Raw genomic sequence first — 14,774 nt, 5'->3', positions numbered from 1 at the left:
TGTCCTGAGGGTCTTGGATTTTTTTCCAAATTGGTTGGCTCTTTGATGCTTGACTTGTATTTATATAAAACATAAGCAAACATATCAGAGTCCAGTGTTTTGTGGTGTGTTTTTGAACCTCTCTGTACCTTAATTTCACCTGGATTTAAAAAGAGTTCATTGCTCCTCTGTACGTGTTCTTCTTCCACTTAGATGATCTCACAGTTGCTAGATCATGCTTAGTGAAAGTGACAAGTATCTGACCTTGGAGTCAAGATGGAAGGCAGAGGTTTTTAGGCTACCAGTACATCACACACTACGATGATGCCTCTGGAGATTCCGCATGTCGAGGATGTTGACTGCTACTAGAAAAGCAAGACAATCTTGCAAACATTTTACACGGATTAGTTTGCTATGTCAATTGTCCACCCACCAATGCATCTGAAACACATATCAAGAGGTTATGTGGCCAACTATGAATGCTATTCTTCCTCTAGTCCAGGGATCCCCAACCTTTTTTTTACCAGTAAGCCACATTCAAATTTAAGAAGGGTAGGGATGCACCAAATCAAGGATTCGGTTTGATATTCGGCCTTGATTCAGCCTTTTTCAGCAGGATTCGGTCAAATCCATCTGCCTGGCCGAACCGAATCCAAATTTGCACATGCACATGCAAATTAGGGGCGGGGAGGGAAATCTCCTGACTTTTTGTCACAAAACAAGGAATTAAAAAATGTTTGCGTATGCAAATTAAGATTTGGATCATAATCGGCCAAATCCAAAATAATGGATTCGTGCATCCCTAAGGCTAGGGCCACACGGCGCGATTTTGCCGCGATTCTGCGCTGGGCGAGTTGCGAGTTACGAGTCGCTGCGGTTTTTAAGCCGAAATAGCTTTGTTAACTTTGGCGCTGGCGTCAATGCAAATCGCGGCGAAATCGCTGCGCTAATTCACACGCGGCGATTCTTTTTCTACTGTCGCCCGGAAACGCCCAGCGAGGCAACTTCGGGCGACAATAGAAAACGAATCGCCGCGTGTGAATTAGCGCAGCGATTTCGCCGCGATTTGCATTGACGCCAGCGCCAAAGTTAACAAAGCTATTTCGGCTTAAAAACCGCAGCGACTCGCAACTCGCCCAGCGCAGAATCGCGGCAAAATCGCGCCGTGTGGCCCTAGCCTAAAGAAGGGTTGGGGAGCAACGTAAGCATGAAAATAGCTCTTGAGGACTCCAATGAAGGGCTATGCTTGGGTAGCCCCTCTGGGTACTGGCAGCCTACATAAAGCTGTATTTTGCAAAACAACTTTTTTATGCAACCAAAAGTTTCCTCCAAACCAGAAATTCAAAAATAAGCACCGGCTTTGAAGCCACTGGGAGCAACATCCAAGGGGTTGAGAGCAACATGTTTCTCACAAGCTACTGGTTGGGGATCACTGCCCTAGTCCACTTGGGTCGAGGTGGTATCAAAGTGTCAGTTCTAATCAGTATAAGGGGTGGAGATACAAGTTGTCGCAACTTTCAGGCCTGAGTACCTTGAGGAACCCTTTAACCTTAAAGAATAATGACTTTCATCCTGAAATTAAAAAATAATTAAAGGGGCAAATACACAGTTTTGCATAAATTTGTCCCAACACACACGGAACATGTAATATTCAGAACGGGTATGTTGGGTAGATGATCCCAACCACTATGTTTGTACAATGAATGTTGGTTTGTTTGTGAATTGGTCAGGTTTGACAATTGTACATGATGATTCATGATGCCATGGAGAGCCATAGATCTTGTTCATTTCTTGCTCTTCTCATCTTTCAGGGTTGTTGGCCCAAATATACAAAACTATACACAAGTATTGCCATTATGGTATTTGTCCAATCGGCCAAAGGGATGGAAGTGTATAAGGCAGTTTTGGTAAGCTAAAAATTCTTACTAAAGTGGGGCCAGAAAATTGTTGCAACTAGATGATGAAGGACAAATGAAGAATGCTTCTGCAAGTGATTGCTCCACTGATCTTAAGCAATAGGGGAGTCTGCCACAAGACGATTTAATTGCTTTTAGATAAATACTAGGTCTAGCCTATGGGAGACAAGGACATATTCAGGAGGCAGACTAGTGCAGTTATGGGTTGTTTCATATCTCCTCTCCATCAACCAAGATGTCAATAATACCAGCCGTTCTAACCAACCAGAAGATAAACCTCAACGGCAGTTCATCAGAATAGTCCAATCAATCACAAAGAAAATAAAAATAAGTGTGCATAGCGCTAATATAGATTGTGTGAATTTAGACGGTGGTTTGCATTTGCAGGTCTGTGTGTGGTCTGGAACTGGATGGAAGAGTCTGTACTCTCTGTGGCAGCCAGCATATGCTCACCCAGTGTTGGCTTGCATTAACAATGATATATAAATGAACTGTCCCAAATTATTTATGTCCCTTGATTCACTTCCAGAGCTCCAGTCTCCCCCACCTCCTTAGCAGCAGTGCCTGCAGTGCAAGTGTTGGCATTTAAGTCTGCACCGCTCAGCAAATGCCCCCTGGCTTATAAAGCATGACCACAAATCTCTATATTTAGACAAGTTGGTAGAACGTGTTTTTATATTATGCTATTCCTCCGCCAGCTGCTGCCTTCATAATGGCATATTACCTCTGGCTGGGAGAGCACAGGAACAACTTTACCGATCTGCGTTCACTGTCTGACTGCAGAGGCCCAATGCAAATGCATCAAAACCATCAACGCACAGTTTATGTCTTCCGTTTATGGGTGCTGGGTCCCTCGTTGGGGCCTTTATCCAGGATAAAGTGCTAGTGATACCAAACAATTGAGTTGATACTCAACAAATGAGTATTTAAATTGTTTGGTATCACTAGCACTTTATGCTCGATAAAGGCCTCGACAAGGGCCAAAACGTTGGATCCACGAGTAATGGATCAATATAGATTATATATATATATATATATATATATATATATATATATATATATATATATATATATATATATATATATATATATATATATATATATATATATATATATATATATATATTATATATATATATATATATATGGGCCCGAAGGCTCAATCTGGAGTAGCGGACCAAAGAGGAAGCTGAAGTCCAGCACAGTTCGTGGTACAATAGGATTAGGCAAAAGAATGGTCAAGGTCCAGGCAAATAGGTCAGTTCAGGCGGCAAGAGTTCAATAACGATAAACAGGCAATGGGTCAAGATCAAGAACAGGAATCAATACACACTAACACACCCAGGTAACACACGAAGTAGAACCTATAATTGGGCGATGTTTGCAGATCTTCAGGCTCCTTAAATAGGCCTCCTTTGGCGCCAAAAGATGGACGTGATGACGTCACTGCGCTGGCGTTAATGCGCATGCGTTCCGACGCTGGCGTCCATTAAGGCAATGGCGTCCATTCCGACGCCGGCAAAAACGCGATGGCGTCACAGCGCCGCGCCCGGGAAGAACCTCGTGGAAGGACTGGGTGCCGCCATCTTGAATAGCAGAACAGCGTCGGCGTGGATGCGGAAGGTAATTCTTCCTTACAATATATATATATCTGATGCATGGTGATATTTAAATAAAAGCACGATTATTTATTTGAACGGGAGTGCTGGTCCATCCTTCGATTATTGTACAATGGTATTTTGACCAAGCACCTGTGAAAGCATTTAAGTGGTTGGAGTGCAGGTACTCTTGGACATATTATATATATATATATATATATATATATATATATATATATATATATATATATATATATATATATATATATATATATATATATATATATATATAATACACAAAAGCCATGAATATCTTGTAAATTATATCCTTATAAACGGTGAGTTCTGATGTCATCAGTTATAAACGGTGAGTTCTGATGTCATTTCTGTCACATGACTCACTGAAACTTGTGTATTATAATAAATAAAGTGCCCCCAGTTGTAAAATATGAGGATATTAAAAGTTACCTCGGAGTTCCATGACCTGTATAAAAACACGAGGCCTTCGGCCTCGTGTTTTTATATGGTCATGAAACTCCTCGGTAACTTATAATATCCTTATATTTTACAACTGGGGGTACTTTATTCACTATATATATATATAACTTTGACGTAGTTGGCCAGCTTAAATATATTGCAATATATGGACAAACAATCCCTGTGTTGTTTAAAGGGTAAGGCATTTTTTAGTAGCAGTATGCACAAAATGTCTCTGTCTTAAATATATTGATAATGGGTTGAGTGCAGAGGACTCTTGCATGTGTCTATATGTATTTTGTGGTCACAGCCTCATTGCACCCCCGCCTAATGGTTTTAAAAAATAGTGGTGAGCACAACTTTCCCTTGTTTGTTATAGTTATACAGGAGCAGTGACCAGCTCCATGTTGTAGCTCCCACCCTTCCCTGCTATAGTCAGGTGATCCCACTGATGTCTAATAAAAGGGCAGCCAAGTTTGGGAGTTTTACTTTGAAAGCAGCAAGTAAGTTGCAGGTAAAACTTAGTCCCTTTGTAAAATGTATAATTAAGCAATTGAATTCTTAAAGTGGACCTGTCACCCAGACACAAAAATCTGTATAATAAAAGTCATTTTCAAATTAAACATGAAATCCAATTTCTATTTTTTATTAAAGCATTCATAGCTGTTGTAAACTCATTTAAAAATCTCAGCTGTCAATCAAATATTGTCTGCCCCTCCTCTATGCCAGTGGCATAGAGGCAGGGCAGGCAATTACTTTCACTTTCCATTCAGCACTTACTAGATATCACTGCTCTCCTCACATTCCCCCGTTCTCTTTACCATTTCATTGTGTAACCAGGACATGGGGATGGACATCAGGTCCCCCATTCTGGTGCACAAACAAGATTCTGAGATGATACAAGGCTTGTCTTAATAACAGTGTGCACAAAATGGCTGCTGCCTGTTTGCTATCATTTTGAATTCTCAGACTGAAGGAAACAAGATTCAAATAATTTATATAGTGTAATTAAGTTCATTTTGCTTGACTAATGTGTTAAAATAGGATTTTTAATAATTTTTTTGGGTGACGGGTCCCCTTTAATGAATCAGATGAAAATTAAGCGTAGGACTGGCCAGATATGGGATGACTTTGACGTAGTTGTTCAGCTTAAATATATTGCAATATATGGACAAACAATCCCTGTTTTGTTTAAAGGGTAAGGCATTTTTCAGTAGCAGTATGCACAAAATGTCTCTGTCTTAAATATATTGATAATGGGTTGACTATATGTATCTGGTGGTCACACCCTCATTGCACCCCCGCCTAGACAGCACGTCTAGGATTTCAGCAATGTCCATTCTTCAGCCAGCTGTCGTTAAACTACAAATCCCAGTACAGGCAGTCCCTGGACTATGTACAAGATAGGGTCTGTAGGTTTGTTTTTAAAGGACCAGTAACATCAAAAAATAAAATTGTTTTGAAGTAATAAAAATATAATACAGTGTTGCCCTACACTAGTAAAACTGATGTGTTTGCTTCAGAAACACTACTGTAGTTTATATAAACAAGCTGCTGTGTAGCCATGGGGGCAGCCATTCAAAGGAGAAAAGGCTCAGGTTACACAGCAGATAAACTCTGTAGAACATAATGGTGTTATCTGTTATCAACTATTTAACCTGTGCCATATAGTCTTTTTTCAATATCCTCCATTGCTACACAGCAGCTTCTTTATATAAACTACAGTAGTGTTTCTGAAGCAAACACATCAGTTTTACCAGTGCAGGACAACACTACATGATATTTTCATTACTTTAAAACACTAATTTTTTGGTGTTACTGCTTAGCTTCTCAACAGCCAATCAGAGCCCACTGAGCATGTGAGTGTCACAGACACTTTCCAAGATGGTGACCCCCTGTGACAAGTTTGAAGTCCTGGATCATTGCTGCTATTGACACGCTGACACTTTAGCCTCGTGCAATAAGTTCACTATATAAAATATGGCATTTTAAACCAAATGAATTTTTACGGTTTAGTTCTCATTTAAAGAGGATCATTGCAACCCAACAAGCTTGGGGAGCAATTCCTAACTGTAGGTTATTAATCCAAATCCAGGATTCGGTTCGGGATTTGGCCAAATCCTTCTGCCCGGCTGAACCGAATCCAATCCGCATATGCAAATTAGGGGCGGGGAAGGAAATCGTGTAACTTTTTGGCACAAAACGAGGAAGTAAAAATGTTTTCCCCTTCCCACTCCTTATTTGCATATGAAAATGAGGATTTGATACGGTATTCGGCCGAATCCGAAATAGTGGATTCGGTGCATCCCTAGTTATTAATTCTTTATATTTTACAAGGCCGCCATAATAGATTGTCATTATCTTTTGGATACTCATACCTAGACGAGATAGTGTTAGATAATGTCAAGTACCTTACGTTTCATGAGTTCACGAGTCTATGGCCACAAGGCTTTGGGGATTTTCGACTTGTGTCAGCTGCATTTACTATGCTCACAACAATACAATTTGGCGAACATATATGATACTTAATCTGGCACCGCTCCATTTAGCAGCAAGGCGAATTCTGACAAGTCGCCCTTTGTATTATTACCTTTGGCAAATGACTGTTTTGTAGCTCGGCGGTGATCTAAACGTATGCAAGGCGATAAAGTCAATTATATTGAAATGTGACGAGAAGCCCAAACAGTCAGGTTAAATTACGCACCTAAAGGAGAAAAGTGTCAGTTAATTAAAATGGCCGAGGCGGCTCCAAGGATTGGCTTGTACAAGTGTGGGCCTGTCTCAACAACAACAACAAAAAATTAGGATTTCTATGTCCTGGTTGGAGCTGCAAAAAAAAAAATACCGGTAAGTGTTCATATACACCTTTGAGTCAGGACCAATATTTTCTATAATTCAATATTAAATATATTCTAGTAAAATAAATATGTTATCCGTTCTCTGGAAACCCGATATCCAGAAATCTCTGAATTACAGAAAGGCTGTCTCCCATAAACGTCATTTTATCCAAATAATGCAAATTGATGTCCTTTTTCTGTGTAATAATAAAACAGTCGCTTGTACTTGATCCCAACTAAGATATAATTAATCCTTATTGGAAGCAAAACCAGCCTATTGGGTTTATTTCATGTTTACATGATTTTCTAGTAGACTTAGGGGCCGATTCACTAACTTCGAGTGAAGGATTCGAAGGTAAAAAACTTTGAATTTTGAAGTTTTTTTTTGGGCTACTTCGACCATCGAATGGGCTACTTCGAATCAAAGTATTCGTTCGACTATTCGACCATTCGATTTGTCGAAGTACTGTCTCTTTAAAAAAAACTTCAACCCCCTAGTTTGGCATCTAAAAGCTACCGAACTCAATGTTAGCCTATGGGGAAGGTCCCCATAGGCTTGGCTAACTTTTTTTGATCGAAGGATATTCCTTCGATCGTTGGATTAAAATCGTTCGATTCGAAGGATTTAATCGTTCGATCGAAAGAATTATCCTTCGATCGAACTATCTGCGCTAAATCCTTCGACTTCGATATTCGAAGGATTCGAAGGATTTTAATTCCCAGTCGAATATCGAGGGTTAATTAACCCTCGATATTCGACCCTTAGTGAATCAGCCCCTTAAGGTATAAAGATCCAAATTATGGAAAGATCGGTTATCTGGAAAACCCCAGGCGCTGAGCATTCTGGATAACAGGTCCCATACCTGTAATCAAACTGGGGGGCATAATATAGTGAATAAAGTACCCCCTATTGTAAAATATAAGGATATTATCAGTTAACGAGGAGTTTCATGGAACTCCCAGGTAACTTCTAATATCCTCATATTTTACAACTGGGGGTACTTTATTTATTATAATACACAAGTTTTAGTGAGTCATGTGACAGAAATGACATCAGAACTCACCGTTTATAACTGATGACATCAGAACTCACCGTTTATAACTGATGACATCAGAACTCACTGTTTATAAGGATATAATTTATAAGATATTCATGGCTTTTGTGTATTATAAAGCCTTGGAGGACTACTCCTTGCACCAAAGCTTCCAAACAATCAACAGTCATAAGTTATACCACAGGCAAAACTAATAAGTCTAAATACTCGGTTGACCAAATCAAGCACTTTTTCTACTCATTTCGGCTTTTTTCAGCAGGATTCGGATTTGACCGAATCCTTCTGCCTGGCCGAATCGAATTCGAACCCTAATATGCATATGCAAATTAGGGGCGGGGAGGGAAATCACTTGACTTTTTGTCACAAAACAAGGAAGTAAAAAATGTTTTCCCCTTCCATATGCAAATTAGGATTCGGCCGAATCTTTCATGAAGGATTCAGCCGAATCCAAAATAGTGGATTCGGTGCATCCCTATCATTTAGTAAACTGGCCTGACGGACATGGTATACAAGTATAGGATCTATTATCCAGATAAGCAACCTTTCTCTAATTTTGAGCTTCATACACGGGGAGGCACATTTATCAAGGGTCGAATTTCAAATTCATGGGAGTTTTTTTTTTTTTTTTTTTTTTTTAAACTCCCATAATTTTCAAAATTTGACCAATGAAAATGTATTAATAAAATCGAATTTTTTCAACTCGGACGAATTGACACGACCCGATAACTCAAGTCGAATTCAATTCAAATTATAAAAACTCAATTCGAATTTACAAAAATTCCTGGACCTATCCCATTGACTTATACAGTAACTCGGCGGGTTTTAGGTGGCGAATAATCGAATTCGAGTTCTTAAAATGGCCAGAGTATGATAGATTTTGAAATTTGAATTCAAATTAAAACTCGAATAGAGTTTGGATAATTCACAATTTGAATTTGAGAGTTGACCAAAAAAAAAAAAAATTTGAAAATTCAAATTTTCACTTCCACCTTTAAAATCTGCCCCTAAGTCTACTTAAAATTAAATAAAAAATTAAATAGCAATAAGATTGCAGTGCCTCTAAGAAGGATGAATTATATCTTAGTTGGGATCAACTACAAGGTACGGTTTTATTATTAGGGATGCACCGAATCCAGGATTCAGCCTTTTTCAGCAGGATTTGGATTCGGCCGAATCCTTCTACCTGGCCGAACCAAATCCTAATTTGCATATGCAAATTAGGAGCGGGGAGGGAAATTGCGTGACTTTTTGTCACAAAACAAGTTAGTAAAAAAATGTTTTCCCTTTCACACTAATTTGCATATGCAAATTAGGATTCAGATTGGGTTCGTTATTCGGCTGAATTTTTCACAAAGGATTCGGGGGTTCGGCCGAATCAAAAATAGTGGATTCGGTGCATCCCTATTTATTAATACAGGAAATCAACTTTAAAAATCTAAATTAATTGATTTAAACGGAGTCTATGGGAGGCCCGTAATTCGGAGCTCTCTAGACAACGTGATTCCGGATAATGGATCCCCTACCTGTATGAATGGCCAGATTTAGACTAATTTGACCTTTAGTAGGAGACGACAAGGATTATGGCAGAGATTTTTAACCTATAAGAGTGGACCCAAGGATGGAACCCCAAATTGTGTAGGGAGGGTAACCATGACCCCCTGAAAAAATTGGAAATGTCCTCCTACAACAGAAAATTGCCATCAAAACAATGTACATTAAGTGATTTTTAGTTCATGAAGCCAATTCTCCTCCTTATTTTGGGTAGGGATTTGGCCGAATCCTTGGTGAAAGATTCAGTCGAATACCGAACCTGAATCCTAAGTTGCATATGCAAATTAGGGTCAGGAAAGGAAAAAGTGGAAAAAATTCTTCTTTTGTGCCGAAAAGTCACGTGATTTCCCTACCCGCCCCTAATTTACATATGCAAAATAGGAGCAGAATTTGGTTCAGCCGGGCACAAGGATTCGGCCGAATCTGAATCCTGCTGAAAAATGCTGAATCCCGAACCGAATCCTGGATTCATTGTTTTCCTAATTTTGGGAAACGCTGGGTTACGAGAACATAAAGCAATGTTAATGAGATTAAAAACTTTTACAAAACCAAAGGAAAGGCCTGCAACATGAATACATACTCTTACCATTCCAATTAGGTGCCAACATAATAAAAAAAAAAAAAGGGGGGGCTAGTGTTGCTTTAAATGGATTTACCAAAAAAACAGAACTAAAGTGATGATAGTGCCCCACTTTTAGGGGAAAAAAAAATTGAATTTTGAGATATTTTGTGTGTACAACTAGGGAATAGTCCAAATTCATTTCGAATTTGAAAAAAAATCGAAAATTTGAATATCGAAATTTATCATGTTCGACATCTCAAACCTGCCAATTGCTGTTTTAGCCTATGGGGGATCTCCTAGAACCTTTTTGGAGTCAATTGGTGGACTTAGGAAAATCAAAGCTTTTTTTTGGGAAAAACTTCAAATCGAATTCGATCGAATGCGCTGTTACTTCGATTCGTACGATTTGAATTTGGCCGAATACCGACCTATTCGACCAATTTCAGTTGGTCTTTTTGAATTTCGAAGTTTTTTTAAAATTTGAAATTCGACCCTTGATTAATATGCCCCTTAAAGTAAGTATCTTACTTTTTACATATACATTTTTTTTGAACTGCTATCCTCAATGAACATCATGAACGGAGTTCATGAAATGAATAAAGTAAACGATCCACGAAGCTTTCATAAAACAAGAATTCGGAAGCATTACATTTTAAGGCGGCGCAGAAGATCATTCGCGGGCCTTTCATAATAAAGACTTGTTTATCTCATTCGGAGTCCATTTTTAAAATGCTCTTTGCGTTAAATGTTTTGGAAGCAAAAGTGCCAACTAAAAACAGCGAGAATTTCGGTGATCGCCGGAGATAAAACGCCATTTAATCCGATGGGTCTTTAAAATAAGAGGTCATGGCCGTAGCCACGCATTTACACGATGTATTTAAGCGAGGGATTAGAAGTTACTGGCGTGAGGTTAGAAAAGCGATTGCTATGCGAACAAATGATGGAGAAATAAAACACTTATGTAGGAACATCAGTATACGCTTTAGAGGAAATCAGATCCATAGAAGACGATTAAGAGCACAATTTAGGTAATAAGACATATTTAGACCACAAAATTAGGCAATTCACACTTTAAGTGTGGAATTAACACCGAAAACTGCATGCTTTTACAATTTCTCAGCCACTTGAGTTGATTGCTTATTTTATTCTGGATACAGCAGTCAATGACTTGAGGAATTATTAAAGGAGAACTAAACCCTAAAAATGAATAGGGCTAAAAATGCCATATTTTTATATAGTGAACTTATTGCACGAGGCTAAAGTTTGAGCTTGTCAATAGCAGCAATGATCCAGGACTTCAAACTTGTCACAGGGGGTCACCATCTTGGAAAGTGTCTGTGACACTCACATGCTCAGTGGGCTCTGATTGGCTGTTGAGAAGCTAAGCTTAGGGCTCGTCACTAATTATCCAGCAGAAAATGAGCTTCCCCTGTAATATTAGCTGATGCTACAGGTTTGCCGATTATTAAATTCTGATGCTAATTGCACTGGTTTCTGTGCTGCCATGTAGTAATTATCTGTATTATCTGGTGTGTATCCTGAGCTTTCCTCCTTTCCAGCTTGAATGGCTGCCCCCAAAGCTACACATCAGCTTGTTAATATAAACTATAGTAGTACTTATCTGTTATCTACTGTGTATCCTGTGCTTGAATGACTGCCCCCATGGCTACACAGCAGCTTGTTTATATAAACTATAGTAGTACTTATCTGTTAGCTACTGTGTATCCTGTGCTTGAATGGCTGCCCCCATGGCTACCCAGCAGCTTCTTTATATAAACTATAGTAGTACTTATCTGTTATCTACTGTGCATCCTGTGCTTGAATGGCTGCCCCCATGGCTACACATCAGCTTCTTTATATAAACTATAGTAGTACTTATCTGTTATCTACTGTGTATCCTGTGCTTGAATGGCTGCCCCCATGGCTACACAGCAGCTTGTTTATATAAACTATAGTAGTACTTATCTGTTATCTACTGTGTATCCTGTGCTTGAATGGCTGCCCCCATGGCTACACAGCAGCTTGTTTATATAAACTATAGTAGTACTGATCTGTTATCTACTGTGTATCCTGTGCTTGAATGGCTGCCCCCATGGCTACACAGCAGCTTGTTTATATAAACTATAGTAGTACTTATCTGTTATCTACTGTGTATCCTGTGCTTGAATGGCTGCCCCCATGGCTACACAGCAGCTTGTTTATATAAACTATAGTAGTACTTATCTGTTATCTACTGTGTATCCTGTGCTTGAATGGCTGCCCCCATGGCTACACAGCAGCTTGTTTATATAAACTATAGTAGTACTTATCTGTTATCTACTGTGTATCCTGCGCTTGAATGGCTGCCCCCATGGCTACACAGCAGCTTGTTTATATAAACATTAGTAGGGATGCACCAAATCCAGGATTCAGTTCGGGATTCAGCCTTTTTCAGGCGAAAAACCAAATCCGAAGCAGCTTGTTTATATAAACTATAGTAGTGTTTCTAAAGCAAACAAACCAGTTTTACCAGTGCAGGGCAACACTGCATTATTTCTTGATTAATTTAATACACTTTCAATTGTTGGTGTTACTGTTCATTTAATAAAGGCAAGCACAGGAGCACTGGAACACTGTTCTCCTTCCATGGTTGTGTCTATGGAGTTATGGCCATTCCGGACAGAATTATGGAAAAAAATTGTGCAAAAAAAATAAATAAAAAAAGCCACATTCTTGCCTCTAAGATTAGTGGGACCCTGGCCACCACTCAACAGTTGCAGGATATCAGTCTACAGCATACTGAAAGTGACATCTCAAGTTAAAGTGATCGTCCCCATTACCGAACCCTCCGGTATGTTTGAATACATGAATTATACTGACCAATCAGAAGCAGAGTCCCGACTGCTAAACCTCCACCTGGGGATAAAAATGGAAAAAACTGAAATTAGTAAAACAAAGACTGCTTATGAATTAATTCAAAGTGATTAAATTAAAAGAAAAAAAAAATCTTCGACGCAGCAAACACTGGACTGTCACTCAACAACCCCAGGTTCCTCTAAGCAACGGAGTGGGGAAGTGAATACGAAGTCAATGGATGCCTATAAAGTAGGGGAAGGCAATAAAATGCTGCAAAGTGCTTCCAGCTTGTGAATGGCACTATCCCTAATGTTATCAAGAAAGTTAAAGGAGAAGGAAAGCTACAGAGGCATTTTATTGCCAATAGATGAGCTGCAATAGTGCAAGATAGAATGCTATATTTATTCTGTAGAGTAAACTGCTCTAGAAGCTCTCGGTTTGTTTAGGATAGCAGCTGCCATATTAGCTTGGTGTGACATCACTTCCTGCCTGAGTCTCTCCCTGCTCACTCATAGCTCTGGGCTCAGATTACAGCAGGGAGGGGGAGAGAGGAGCAAACTGAGCATGCTCAAGCCCTAGCCCTGGAGGTTTAAGATGAAAACAAGAAGTCTGATACAGAAGCCCATGAGTACACAATAGAAGGAAAGAAATGTGATGTTTCTTTTGACAGAGGACTCAGAGCAGCATTACTTTGAGGGTTTACTGGTGTATTTATATAGACCTGTCTGCTAAAGCTTACTTAGTTTTAACCTTTCCTTCTCTCCTATACATGTTAGGAGAAGAAAAAGATGGGGGGGGGGGATTTGTAGGGTTTTACAAATTTACAGCTAGATTTGTTGCCAGTAAATTTCTAATACCGGCCAGACCCAACTGGTGATTTACCGGCCGTGTGGGTAACCCTACCTGTGTGATACGTCCCAAACGGTTACTAAATATAGACTTACTATGGTGTCCAAACATTTGCACGTGCTACAATTACTATTGACATTTGCAAATACAGGTATGGGATCCATTATCCAGAAAGCTCTGAATTATGGAAAGGCTGTCTCCCATAGACTCCATTATAATTAAATAATCCAAGATTTTTAAAAACAATTTCCTTTTTCTGTGTAATAATAAAACAGTCGCTTGTACTTGATCCCAACTAAGATATAATTAATTCTTATTGGAAGCAAAACCAGCCTTTTGGGTTTATTTTAGGGATGCACCGAATCCACTATTTTGGATTCGGCCGAACCCCAGAATCTGTCATAAAAGATTCGGCCAAATACCAAACCGAATCCTAATTTGCATATGCAAATTAGGGGTGGGAAGGGGAAACATTTTTTACTTCCTTGTTTTGTGACAAAAAGTCAAGCAATTTCCCTCCCCGCCCCTAATTTGCATATGCAAATTAGGATTCAGATTCAGTTCGGCCAGGAAGAAGGATTCTGCCGAATCTGAATCCTGCTGAAAAAGGCCAAATCCTGGCCGAATCCCGAACCGAATCCTGGATTCCGTGCATCCCTAGTTTATTTAATGTTTACCTGATTTTATAGCAGACAATGTATGAAGATCCAAATTACGGAAATATGCTTTGTCCGGAAAACCCCAGACCCCGAGCATTCCGGATAACAGGTCCCATAGCTGTGTTTTTAGATTTAACACCCAGATTGCTGCAGTTGTTTCCTACTTACCAGATAGAATCTAAATCGCCGGCCGGATGGCACTCGGATCGCTTCGTTTTCTGAAGTCGCCCGAAGCTTCCTCGTGAGACAACTTCAGTCGACATTATCTCGGCCCTTAAAGGGCTGGTTCACCTTTAGAGACATGCTCAGATTCGGGGAGATTTAGTCGTGTGAGGCAACTTTGGGTGACTTCGGAAAACTAAGCGATGAGTGCCAATTTAAATTCTAGCCGCCTGGCGGGATGGCACTCAGAGCGATTCCTTTTCCGAGGTCACCGAAAGTTGCCTCAAGAGGAGT

At 39.5% G+C, this 14,774-nt stretch overlaps 1 protein-coding gene across 2 annotated transcripts in view; it reads right to left on the bottom strand.

The window, feature by feature from the left end:
• elp4.S (elongator acetyltransferase complex subunit 4 S homeolog) overlaps positions 1-14,774 on the bottom strand; it is a 190,457-nt gene that overhangs the window by 175,030 nt on the left and 653 nt on the right. For both annotated transcript variants that reach the window (XM_041591386.1, NM_001094894.1), the window contains 1 exon segment: positions 12,835-12,870. In XM_041591386.1, the coding sequence (XP_041447320.1) occupies positions 12,835-12,870 (36 nt within the window).

Source organism: Xenopus laevis, chromosome 4S (assembly GCF_017654675.1).
Source record: "Xenopus laevis strain J_2021 chromosome 4S, Xenopus_laevis_v10.1, whole genome shotgun sequence".
NCBI classification, from domain to species: domain Eukaryota; kingdom Metazoa; phylum Chordata; class Amphibia; order Anura; family Pipidae; genus Xenopus; species Xenopus laevis.
This window is presented reverse-complemented; position numbering and strand designations above follow the sequence as displayed.